The following is a 13,724-nucleotide window of genomic DNA, read 5'->3' as shown; positions in this document are numbered from 1 at the left end:
AATTAAAAAGGAAATATGCATTCTGGAAAGCCTCCAGATAGAAAATAAACTTTAGTGGTATTTTGCACATACAAATTATTTGGGACAAATAAGCATCTTTGGTCATGTGTGTGCTTCTACTGACACTAAGCCAAGATTGATAGATTAACATGCTTCAGTGGTCTGGGACCTTGCTTGATTAAAACCCCATTCAAAAATCTATGGGAGGGTCAGTTAGGTGTCACAGTGAGTAGATAACCAGCCCTAGAGTCAGGAGGACCTTAGTTCAAATCCAGATTCAGACACTTGACACACTAGCTGTGTGACCTTGGGCAAGTCACTTAACTCCAATTGCCTTGCCTTCCTCCTTCCAAAAAAAAAAATCTATGGGCTATAATTAATACTAGGCTTGAAAGGATAGATTAGTCATCAAAGGTACACAACTCAAATGTTATAATTGTGATTTGATGGTAAAGATCTAAAGAATATGTGTCAGAATCTCATAAATTCCATGGTAAAACATAGAAACCAATTTATTTTAGCCAATATAGCATATATTGCATATTAAAAGCTTCTTTTAAAGATGTAAAAAATTGTGAGGTTTATATTTATTATTGATTTGTTCCACTGATTTATTATATTTTATTTATTTTACTTTGTTCCAGTTAATTGGCACACCACTGTAACTCACTATATTTTAGACTTAAACCTGTCCTGCTGACTGTATAAGGTCACCCGTGGTTTCAGTGGTGACCAAGGTAAGAAAGTGTGTCAAGCATTTATATAAGCAAATTAAAATGTGCAAAGTACCTCATATGTTATTTCATTTGATCCTCACAATAACACTGTGGTAAATGTTATTATTATCTATATTTTACAGATGACAAAACTGAGGCTTGACAGAGGAAAGTTATTTGTCCATGCAAATCCATGACTAACACATCTAATAAATGTATTAATCAGTTCTTCCTGAATCCAAGTTTCATACTCTATTCCCTGCACTACCTTGCTGTTTATGAGAGCTGGGGGGAAGCCAGAATCTCAGGTTTAACAAAAAGAGCTGAAAATGGAGGGAAAAAAAGAGAGGCTATGGCTATATTCCTAGCACATGTAGGATGGGAAGCACATTTTCTCTCACAGATTTCATTAGCTCACACAGAGAGATGAAGGTAAATAGGGTTGGCAAAAATGTTAAGTCCCAGAAGCTTATGTGTCATATGCTTCTCCAACTCAGTATGTGTAAAACATCATTCATTTATCTCTTCCCCAAAACCTTCCCCACTACTGTTTGGGGCACCACTGTCTAATCATCCAGGCTCATAACCCCAGTGTCATCCTCGACTCTTCTCTTGCAGTCATTTCACATGTCTAATCTGTTGCTGAATCTTATCATTTCAACCTTCAACAATATCTCTTGTATATTTGTCTTCCTCTCTACCCACACAGCCACCACCCTAGTTCAGATGCTCATTATCTCACGTCTGAGGGTAGGTCCCGATTAGGGCAAATGATGAATTGTGGTCATATTCCCCCCTCCTCCAATTTCACAATACATATTTCTATTGGACTGGAACCAATTACTATATTTTACATAATTATAACTTGAAATACTGCAAATAAGAATACAAAAGACTACTTTCTAGGATTCATTACTTGCACTAATTAGGTCCTTGCTTTATTGTAACAGCCTCCTGGTTTTCCCTTTGCCTCAACTCTTTCCCTTCTCCAGTTCACCCTTCACTTATTTCCCAACATGATCTGTGCTTTAAGCATAGGTCTGACCATGTCAACTCCCTGCCCTGCACCCCGCCCCCATTCAGTAAACTCCAGTGGGTCCATGTTACCTCTAGGATCAAATATAAATTCCTCTGCCAGCTGCTGAAGCCTTTCACAACCCATACCTTTGCTACTTTTCCAATCGTCTTACAACTTTACTCCCTCCCACATACTTTATGATCTAGTAACTCTGTCCTTGCAATTCTTTTTTTTTTTTTTTTTTTTGTATAAGAAGTATTTTTTTTTTAATGCAATTTATTTATTTAACTTATTTGGTTTTCAGCATTGATTTTCACAACAGTTTGGATTACAAATTTTCTCCCCATTTCTGCCCTCCCCCCCCACTCCAAGATGGCTTATATTCTGGTTGCCCTGTTCCCCAGTCAGCCCTCCCCTCTATCACCCCCCTCCCCTCTCATCCCCTTTTCCCTTCCTTTCTTGTAGGGCAAGATACATTTCTACGCCCCATTGCCTGTGTATCTTATTTTTTAGTTGCATACAAAAAGTTTTTTTGTTTTTGAACATCTGATTTTAAAACTTTGAGTTCCAAATTCCCTTCCCTCTTCCCTTCCCACCCACCCTCCCTAAGAAGTTGAGCAATTCAACCTAGGCCACACCTGTATTATTATGTATAACCCTTCCACAATATTCATGTTGTGAAAGGCTAACTACATTTTGCTCCTTCCCAACCCATCCCGCTTTATTGAATTTTCTTCCTTGACCCTGTCCCCTTTCCAAAGTGTTTGTTTTGATTACCTCCACCCCCATCTGCCCTCCACTCCATCATCCCCCTGCCTTTTATTTTTTTTTTTATCTTCCTCCCTCTTCTTTCCTGTGGGGTAAGATACCCAACTGAGTATGTATGGTATTCCCCCTCAGGCCAAATCTGATGAGAGCAAGGTTCACTCATTCCCCCCTCACCTGCCCACTCCCCTCCTCTCCTAGAACTGCTTCCTCTTACCACTGTCCTTGCAATTCTAAGCACACAACTCTCATCTCCTTGCTTGCTCTGCTAGTCAAAATCAGGACTTCATCATTACTCCCTTGCACAGCTACCTCCCTTGCCCCCTCCCTGGCCCGTCCCACTTTCCAGCTCCTTTTTGTCTCTTGTCTTTCTCTTTTAGAATGTAAACTCCTTGAAGGCAAGGACTGTCTTTCCTTTTGCCTGTATTTGTGTCTCCAGTATTCAGCGCAGTGGCTGGCACTCAATAAGCACTTAAAAAATACATGCTCCCTTGTCTTGTCTCCTGCCCATGTGCTTTTTTAACTGGTTGTGCTCCATGCCTAGAATGATTTTCCTCCTCCTCTCCACATTCTGGCTTCCTTCAATATTCAGTTCAAATCTTACTTTCCGCAACAGGCTTTTCCTGATCTCCTTCTATAGTAGTAATATTTCCCTCTGAGATGGCAAGATTATACATCCTGAATATATATTGTTATTTGCAAGATTCCTTCCCCATCAGAATGTGAGTTCCTTGAGAACAGAGACCTTGTTTCTGCCTTTCTTGGTAGTACTTGGTATATATGTTTGCTGATTAACTAGCTACCAAAAATTCATAGTAGCATTACTGGTAGCAATGGAAAACCAAAAACAAAGGAGTGGATCACTGAGGGAGTCATTAGACAAACTGTTTTATATGGAATACCATAGTATTATGTGAAATACAAGATATTAGGAATTCATAGAACATCCAGAAATTGATGTCTAGTGATCTAAGGATAAGTGGGAAAACACTATACACAAGTGATTACAACAATATAAATGAAAACAACATGAAAAGGCACCCAAACTTATTTTTTAAGTATAATGACCAACCTTGGTCCCAGAGAAAAGACAACAAAACAGACTTCCCTTGGAATATCCCTATGGGGCTGGGACATGCTGTTGAACACATTGTTAAACACAGGAACTCTGTCAAGAGGTTATTTCTAATTATTTTTCTTTATTACAAGGGAGGATTCAATGGGGTAGGAGTAGAGGGTATACTGGGAAACTGCTGTGGTGCAAAATACAAAACGGGTCAACAATTAAAAGAATATAAAATAACAATATATTGTTAATATAGCATAAAAAGTTAAGATAGTACAATCAGTAGTTAATTAAACTACTTATAGAATGTATTTTTTTTAAAAAAAGAAGCTATTAAGGAATCATTTTCTTGAGAAACAGCAAGAAATAAAATGTTTTGCATTTGTTTTAGTGTATGAGCTTTGGCTAGAAAGTAACACAGTTAAGGTTTTTACATGTAGTTTATAAACTGGTATAATTCTACATACATATGAATAAATCCATATTTCAGTGCTTTGTAGAGGGTGTAAAAAAAGCATTGGGGAAATGCATAATAAATGTCTTATAGTACAATAGTATTCCATATTCCATATTTTTTTTTTACAAATTCCATGCCATAGAGCAGAGGAGAGATAATAAAAAAGGAAGATCAAGATACTTTCCAATGTATAAAAATGATTCTATTTTTAAAATTTATTTGAATAATAACTTCCTTACTATGTGATAGAATATTTGATTCTACTCTGACAGTAGTATTTAAAATGGTAAGAATTATTTTTAACAATAACAATGATCACTGAAATTTTGATGCTGGAGTTACTTACAAACTAATATAATAAAGAGTTTTTCCTCATCTAACCTGACACTGCCTAGCTTTTGTCATTAACTGATTGGGTTAATGAGTTTCTTGTGTTTGGAAACTAATAAAATATATTGCACATTTTTTCCCACAGCTTGTCTTGTTCCACTTGGGAAAGTAGATGAAATTTTATTTGTTGATTCTTTTTATTATTCAAGTAAAAATGATTACAAATTGTAAAAGAAATAATATTGAACTTGATTTAATTCTGAGAAATGAGCATTTGATATTCCTTTTCTTTACAGTATCTCTCAGATCTATTCCCCTGTTTGTCCTTTTACTGTAACCACGACTGTTGTTAAGGTTCTCATTTCCTCTCATTTAGACTAATATTAATATACTATCAGTTTTCCTTTCTCTTGTTTATCCTCTTTGCACTCTATCTTTTATACAGATGCTCAAATAATCCTCCTTTTTCTATCACTCTTTTACTCAACAAACTTTGGTGGCTTCCTATATTAAAGCTATTAAAATCTAAATTCCTGGCCTCTATCTGCCAGATTTTCCATATTCTAATTCTCAATTTTTTAAAAGCATTATCTCATATATAGAGAAGCAACACTCTGAGAGTATAACTTGCATGGGTAAGCATCAATCTACCTAGGGAGAAGGAGGTTCCTCACCAAGTGTACACTATATCCATTAAATCAGAGGTTTAGATTAAAAAAAAAAACATATTTCACATGCTCAACTTTCTATCTAAAAAGAACAACTTTCTATTCTCCATTCTCATTCTGCCTCTATGTCTTTGCTCACGCTCTCTGCTACATCCCCAGCCCAAATCTGCTGAAGTCCCTCCCTTCCTTCTAGACCAATCTGGGTACTACATCCTCCATTAATCCATGAAGTCTTTCCCTGACACTCCATGTCTGCCCTCCCTTGCCATTTTTTCAGTTCCCATCAAAAATGACGTAGGGTGCAAGATTTGGTCTCAGTGTCTCTCACATCTAGTAGGCATCTATAAATGCTTGTTGAATTTATGAAATCATACAATTTCAGAGCTAGAAAGTTTGCTAGTAATCATTAGTACATTTAAATGGGCTAAAATGGATTGTTCTTATTTTTACTATCCTTAAACATTCATAATACATTAAACAATAGTTATACTTTTTTCCTTTTCAATATAAATCAACTAATTTAATTCTCATTGTGAAGTAGCATGACAGGTATAAGCTTCCCCACTTGAATTATTTGATTATACATCTTAATAGATAAGCTGATACATAGAATCTTCAAACCTCTCTCCTTTAAGGAAAATTCCCAACACACTAATCCATATTAGCTTGTGTAGAAAAAATATCATATTTAAATTAGGTCCTACAAGTATTTTGGAGGAGTAGTAAAATGAAGTGGGGTATGGGACAAGGTAGTGGGAAGCAGACCAGGCATCAAGATTCCACAAATATTTGGGTGATTTGGGGCAAGTCACTTACCATGTTTAACGGCGTATACAGAAAATGAACCAAATCTGCAGCACTAGGATTCTGGATATGAGACTTCAGTTTTGCCTGAAACAATAAATTAACAAATTTTTTTCCCCAAATTCCATGCCATAGAGCAAAGGAGAGATACTCAAAAAAGAAAGGAAGATGCAGGTCAGCATTAAGAAGGGTATCCTGCATTGTCAAGTTGACAAAGCAAACGTTACCCTGAAGGGCAGATCAATCACCACTTTGACTGACATAGTAGCATTCAAAGTTTTGCCTTCTTCAATGACCAACATAAACAGATGCTGCAGGCTTGGCCTGTTCAATGATTGGGTCTTCTTTCCATACAATTTCCAGAAGCTGGAGTCTACTGCTGCTAGGCTGTGACTATAGCCTTCCAAGACCATGAAGCTGGCATGGAGGAAGAAGTACCATTGTGAACCCTAACCAAGACAAGAGGCTTGGACACCAGGCTCTGGTGCTCAAGGGGAGGGCCTGTACTAGAGTGGAGAAGTGTCAGAGGACAGAAGGGGGCATATTTGAGGGAAGCCACAAAGCTAAAACCAGCAGACCTTGGTAATAGATTGGATGTCTAGGGACAGGGGTAGGAGAGAGGTGCAGGGGTGGGAGAGAGGTGCAGGGGTGAGAAGCAGTGAAGAGTTGAGGATGACTCCTCCCTTGTTAGCCCCTGGGTTTGGGAGGATAGTGTTCCCCTCTACAGCAATGGGGAAGGTAGGAGTTGGGGTGGCCTTAGGGGGAGAGAAAATGAATTCTGTTTTGGACCTGTTTAGTTTTACAGAGAAAATGCAAGCCATCTCTTGTGAGCTCTCTCTTCCCCCTATCCCACATCCCAAAATCTCTCAACGTTCTCTTCTTTGCTGTAGTTTCTGATGAAGAGTTGGCACTTCTTTTTGTCAAGGCTAACTCCTTTAATATTTATGCCCTTTACCAATGAGAACTAACCCTCTTCAATTCTCATTCTCTTTCTCTCTCTGTCTCTGTCTCTTTGTCTCCCTCTCTCTCTCTCTCCATTTTCTCTCTCCCTCCCCCCCTTCCCTCCCTTGAGTCTATAATTCTATTAACCTCCTCCCTTTCACAAAGTCCTAAAAAAAACTCAGTTTTTTTCATTGTTTCCATTTCCTATCCTGTGATTAACTTCTCAACCAAGCCCTTATAATTTGGCTTCTGACCTTATTACTGAAACTGAAAGTACCTTTTCCAATTAAAGTATTTAAATTTCTCATAAGATGGCTCCATGTAAACTTCCAGGCTTATTTTATATTATTCATCTTCATGTATTCCATGTTCCAGTCAAATTGGACAACTCCCTTTCCAAACCCAAAATCCAATCCCCTGCTTCTGTGTCTTTAAAGGTTGTGCCAATACTGGAATGCATTCTCTTCTCACCCCTGTCTTCTAGATGCTGCAGCTTCCTTTACAACTCAGCTCATGTGCCCCTCTCTTGAAAGTGTTCTTGCCTTCACTGAGTAATTATGTATAAGTTTATTTGTTTGCATGTTTACACCCCCTGTAGGATGTTTTTGCATGTTTAATACCCCCATCCTCCTTGTGGACAGGAATTGTTTTCTGTCTTTGAATCCCAAGTACCTATTATAGTCCCCTGTATCTGATAAATATTTGTTAGACTGGATCTAATTGGATTGGGAGAAATAGTTCTTGCTGGCTAATCCCATTTCTTAAATTGAGTATACTCTTATATAAGAAGGCCAGCAAAATAAAAAAAGAGCATGTATTACATTTTTCAGCCAAGTTATATAGATCAGGCTTCATCTTCTCTATTTTGATCAAATATGTAAAACAAGACTATAAATATACACAAGTTTCTTAGAATGTATTTTATTTAAGTTTTCTTCACCAAGTTAATGACTGTAGAATGTTCCTTTTTTCTCTTTTTTGTACTGTATACATAAATGTCTTTCCACTTACCAGGAGGTTAAATCCATGCTTAAATTTTTGGAAGCAGTCAAAAAATTCATCAGGAGGTGGTGGTTTTGCTCGGAGTGTTAACACACCCTCTAGAGAATTAAATATGGAGACAAATTTCAGAAATTAATTGGAAACACAACCCAGAAAGGCTTTTCCCTACACATATTTCATCTAAAACCCAGTTGCTATAGCTTCTCTCATGGTGTAACCAAGTGCAAGTTTGTCAAAAGTCCATGAAACAGATATTCTCATATTTGCAACATAGTATAATAGATGCAATGCTATTGTTTTGCAAAAGAGGCTTATTTTATGTAAATGATTTGTTTCTTTTCCATAGTGGTACCAACATGGAATTTTGTTGTCTTTTATTTATTATGAGTAATCGCTTTAGCTATGTATTTATATGTTTAATTAATACTGAATTTTCAATATAATTTTTATTATTTTAATAATTTGGTATTTGACCCAAGCATATTTGGCCATTTACTTTTTAATCTCTAATTAGGCTTTTGTTGATTTATTATATTTATCCTTATTGAGGACTATTTTCATTTATTTATTCATTTATAACAAGAAATGTCAAATTTCATTCAGATCATGCAATTCACCTATAAGAATGAAAAGAACATGTCTCATTGTCTCATCTATTGGGTCAGAGTTTTTCACTGTCCAGGGGTTGACAGGAATTTGGCATTCCACTTACACCATCATTATACTATGAATGTGATATGTTTAAAGCAGTTTGAATTCTGAGATCTTGAATAAACAGTCTTTTAATGGAAGAGGTGATGTGGTACAATAAAAAGAGCACTGGGCTAGAAATCAGGAGAGATCCAGGGTTGTATTATAACCTCAGCCCTAACTACTTCCCTAGACAATAGGAAAAACCAGTTCTTTCTGAACCTCAGTTTTCTCATCTGTACAGAAGCAATAACTGTAGTATTATTTCTAAGGATTGTGAGAAAAGGCTTTATAAATCTTAAAGGGCTACAGAAATAAACTGGCATCATTATTACTAGTAACATGACAGTCAACGATACAGAATTCTCACAATTTCAATGAATAGGTAATGAGAGAGAATGGATCACCATCCATCAGAAAACCTACAGACAATTCCAGCCTTAGGATTAATGAATATGAATATAACAGGGTTTTTGTCTTCTCCCTCCCCAGATACCATTTGATTAAAATGAATAACAAGGACATAATGTCTAATATGAAATTGGCAGCTAGGTGGTGTAGTGGATAGAGTGTCAAACTTAAGAGACAGAAAGTTTTGAATTCAAATCCTCCCTCAGATACTTACTAGCCCTTGACCCTGAGCAAGTAACTTAATTTCTTTCAGCTTTAGGTTACTCAGGTAAAATGTGGATGACCATAGTATCTTTCTTCAGGATCAAATCAAATGAGAGATTCAATACTACATAACATGCTCTGCAATCCTTAATACAAAAATGTGAGCTATTAGCTATTAAATGTCCCCTGATAATGATAACAATTGAAATGCAAGTAAGATCCACCATCCCAGTGAACATATTTCCTTTCTAGCGAGGAGGGAGTGGAGAAATACAGAAGTCCTATTACAAGCTTTTACTCTGGATTCCTCTTTTCTTCCTCTGAATCTTGGAGAGAAAATTTCTAGTTCAGAAGAGTTAGAATTTCCTTTTCTATATTTTAAAACAACAAGAATCTCTCCCTTTATTTTCAGATTAAAATATTAGTAAATATTAAAGCATTTCTGATGATGAAAAGTTTACAGCTGTCTTTATTTTTCAAGACGTGAGTGGTAGTATGGACCTGGGATGACTGAGCATTCATCAAATAAACAACAGACAGAGGACTGATTTTGATAGACTGAGCCCTTCTCAGCAATACAAGGACCTAAAACTTTACCAAAGGACTCATGATGAAAAATGCCATCTACATCCAGAGAAAGGACTGATGGAGTCAGAAGGCAGAGCAAAGCAGACTATTTTCTCTTTTCTTTTGTTTTGTTTCTCATGGTTTCTCCCATTCATTATAATTCTTCTATGCAATATGACTAATTTGAAAATGCATTTAATAGGAATGTATGTGTAGAACCCATATCAGATTACATGCCCTCTTGGGGAGGGAAGGGGAGAAAATTTAAAACTTATGGAAGTGAATGTCAAAAACTAAAAATTAAGTAAATTAACAAATAAAAAAGAAAGTCACAGAAACTACCTAACACACAATATTAAATCAATTGTGGTAGTCATAGTTTAATGAGCCCCACAACACAGTATTAGTAAGGATGTGACTGCCACAAAACATCTCTTCCACTAGTTCTGCTTGAAATCCCTATGTTATTCCCTCTCTTTTTGTGTGTATTTGTGTTAAGGCACTAAAGACTATTTTCTAAATTATGAATGTTGGACATGAAAGGGATAACACATTAAAACCACTTTCAGCTATCAAAAAAATAAACAGAGAAAGAAGAAGCAGGGAAAGTAACAGAAAGAGTAACATAATTTTACCAAGTTCCTTAATCCTTAAATATATTTTCAATGATGACACAGGCTGCTCCCAAAAATTTCAGGAAGTTTACAAAGAATACATTATGACTCACACCCTCAGCTCTGGCATTTCTTTGCTTCTCTGCACAGAAACTTTCTGTAAGATTCCTGTATACAGTACTTTTTCTTTTCTTTCTCTCTGCTTCAGCTCAGCTCAGCTTTAATTTTCTGCTTTCCTTTTTATATTCCTGTCTTATTTCCTCTTTCAATCTTTCCAGGACTTCCATGGAGGCTTTTTTCAGTGCTTCAGTTTGCTCCTGAATCCTCCTGGCTTGTTGATATATATGGTTTGTGTACCAAGAGCCCCTATTCTTCTTCACCAGTTGTTCAACTAAGGCCAGAAGCTGTTAGCTGAGGCTCCTGCTCACTTTCATTTGCTCAGAAGTTGAACCCACAGTACCTTCTGCCAAACTGGAATATCAGTCTTTCAAACCTTCATGCCTAGTTTCACTTAATATCGGTTCATATCAATACCTTCCAAATGATCCTTCTAGGAAAATAAAATGATCATGTCCTCCATAGCTTTGGAGCCAAAAATTCCCAAGATTTTCTTTACTGCATCTTGCTCCTCCTTGGTGTAACAATGAAGAGGATAACTGACAGCCTCAAACCCACTAGTGAATTACAGAGATGTCTATCCCAAGCATGTGAAGTGTTCACCCTGTGGAATGGGTAGACAGGAACAATTTGTTCTAATGGTCATGAAGATAGCTGAAGCAGGTGCTGTGGAACATTTAGAGCTTGGCCAAACATCAAAGATGCCATGGTTATCTACTGTATCCCAGGCTATCACCAGTCATCTTAACCTCTGTCTTGCCATGGGACATCAGTGACCCTACGGGAAAGAGTGAGGCCGATGACTGCGATTCTGCCTCACAAATCCAATTCTCTGTGACTCTGTGATGTCATTCATCCTCTTCAAAAATAAAGGAGGAACAAGTGGGACCAAGATAATGGCATGAGGCCCAGGGGAGGACATGATGAGGCAGAGGCTGATCTCCTTCAAAGTGTCCACAACAGGCACAAAAGTCCCAGGAAGATCTACAACTGCAATCTCTTTTTCATTCCACAACCTGCCTATTTTCAAATAAGTCTTGATCATCTACTTTGCTGCTTAGGCCTGACTCAAATACCCCTTTTCGAAAGATGCTGTTGCCTGATGCATTTTTCTCAGCACTTGTTTTACCCACCAAGACAAGTCTCAGTTGCTTTTTCCTAGGGTCTTGGTTTCATGACCACGACTTCTCCCTTGTGCATGTTGTTAGGAATCTCTCTACAATATACTTCTGCCATTATCTGGTGCAACTTCTGGCCAATTTGAGCACTCTGGCTTTACCAAAATGAATAGCCTTCTTCCTCCTCCTCCTCACAGAGCTGAACTTTGGTGTTATTATTGATGTAGGGTATGTCTGGAACCTTGTTGTGTATGAGGATTCTTTATTACATTAAAACCTATAAAAATACTGTTTAAATTTTTCCCATTCTAAGTTTACTTTTTATTTCTTTATGCTCTAGGGTGTGGTTACCATTTGTAAAAGTTCTGTGTTTATTTGAACAAAAAGAAAATTCTCAATTATTCCTAAAGACACTGTCAATATGAGTTTGGATCCAGCTTTTTCTATATTTAATCCAAGTCTGAAACTGTTTCATTTGTCATAAATAAGTGGTAGGGTGTAGACATCTCTGGATAGGATACTGTTTTTCTGTCCAAGCCCCTTGGCAATTGGTTTTTCCTTTAAAAAATTAGTTGCTATACCGTTGGTTATGTCTAACATAAAATCACAGGTCGAGGATGAGCAAACCTACTATTTCTTCATTTCTGATGGTATGTTTAAGTATGAGATAGATCCCTTTTGTTTCTCATTGTCATATAACTTGAATGTATCCCTGTTGATTATCATGATCCTAATTCCTAATTTTCTGGAGTAGGTTGAAGCATACTAAATTTTATTCAAATTTTCCATTTCAAAACTGTAGTTGTCTCTCTATGTTACATGTTTCCTTTAGGCAACATACTACTGCATGGTGTTTTCATATCTATTTTGTCTGGTTTTTCTTTTTATACAGGAATCAGTCTATTTGTATTCAAGTTATAAAATCTGTAATTATTAAACTGGTTCTCCTCTGTTATATCATTTGTTTATTTACCATCTATTTGGTGTTATTTTATTAAAATCCAATCCTAATTTTAACTTGCCCACAAGTACATATATGCCACAGTGGTTACATTTCAAATAAAAATTCCTGATGCTGATTTGGACACAGCACCCTTGACTACTCTCCTAATTAGAAAGTATGCAAGCACAAACACGTACTTTTTGCAGTATCCATCCCAATCCATTCCTATTCTATCTAGGGGATCCCAAAGAAATCATCAAGCATTGACCTGAATGGCTTTTCCTAAGTTATGATACAACCTCAGAACTTGTTCCAATCTAGAATTCTTAATGAATTTTAAAAACTAAGTAAAATCCGACTTACCCCCTGGACCTTTCTTTTTATTTTTCTTACTCCTTTTCCTTTTAGAAAGCTCAGTAAATGCTTCAGCTGCTTTTTGAAGTTTGGTGATAAAAAATTCAATGTCATCCAAAATATGATTTAAGATTTGCTAAAACATGAGAATTAAATTTTTTAAAATTATCGTTACCATACATATTATTAACCATTAAAGAAAAAGTAAGAAGTTTATAAAATTGTATTTGTAGAAATTCAAGATTACCATGAATTCTAGGAAAGAGAACTGAATAAAAATGCTGAAATTTGATATTATAATATTTCTAAAGTTTTCATTTTCTGTTTCCAAATGCTATCATGAAAAGCTTTTACAATAACTACTCAAATTATTAGACCTCCATCCAATTAACTCTAATTTAGCTACCATATCCTGCTTATATATAAGATTAAATCACTTGTTTTAACACTGACATGATTTCCCAGTAAGCATTACTATGAAAAGTATGTACAGTTACTATTTCTTGGAATGAAGGAGATATACAATATTATGACAACTTGACATATGCCACTTGAACAAGATAATCAGCACTACAGAGTTTCTATGTGGAAAAATGATTTAATAACATTAATATTTCAAAGGCTGGAGGGATATCATAAATCTATTTGGATGCCAGATAAAATCCACTATTTTGCTTCTCTTCCAGGTATATACAGTAGGTTATAACATTTAATTAGAAAATTGCAAAGTTTCTCTCTTTTTTAACTAAGTTTGAGGATGTTTTCTACACATGTGAAACACAGAGAATATACTGCATTAATATCACATAGTGTTGCAACTTCACATGCTTGGATTGTGGCAAAAGACATTCTAATACCAAATTGTACCATTAGAAACTATACTTTTATTTTTCAGGCACTCTAAAATTCTTTTTTTATAAAGAGTCCTATTAAAGGTC

At 36.2% G+C, this 13,724-nt stretch overlaps 1 protein-coding gene across 4 annotated transcripts in view; it reads right to left on the bottom strand.

Moving 5' to 3' along the window:
* EPS8 (epidermal growth factor receptor pathway substrate 8) overlaps nucleotides 1-13,724 on the bottom strand; it is a 263,944-nt gene that overhangs the window by 56,365 nt on the left and 193,855 nt on the right. For all 4 annotated transcript variants that reach the window (XM_036760033.1, XM_036760030.1, XM_036760031.1 and 1 more), the window contains 3 exons: nucleotides 12,796-12,922; nucleotides 7,778-7,866; nucleotides 5,837-5,911 (listed from right to left, as the gene is read on the bottom strand). In XM_036760033.1, coding sequence (XP_036615928.1) covers nucleotides 5,837-5,911; nucleotides 7,778-7,866; nucleotides 12,796-12,922 — 291 coding nt within the window. The remainder of the gene's footprint in view (nucleotides 1-5,836; nucleotides 5,912-7,777; nucleotides 7,867-12,795; nucleotides 12,923-13,724) is intronic.

Source organism: Trichosurus vulpecula, chromosome 5 (assembly GCF_011100635.1).
Source record: "Trichosurus vulpecula isolate mTriVul1 chromosome 5, mTriVul1.pri, whole genome shotgun sequence".
Taxonomy (NCBI): Eukaryota; Metazoa; Chordata; class Mammalia; order Diprotodontia; family Phalangeridae; genus Trichosurus; species Trichosurus vulpecula.
This window is presented reverse-complemented; position numbering and strand designations above follow the sequence as displayed.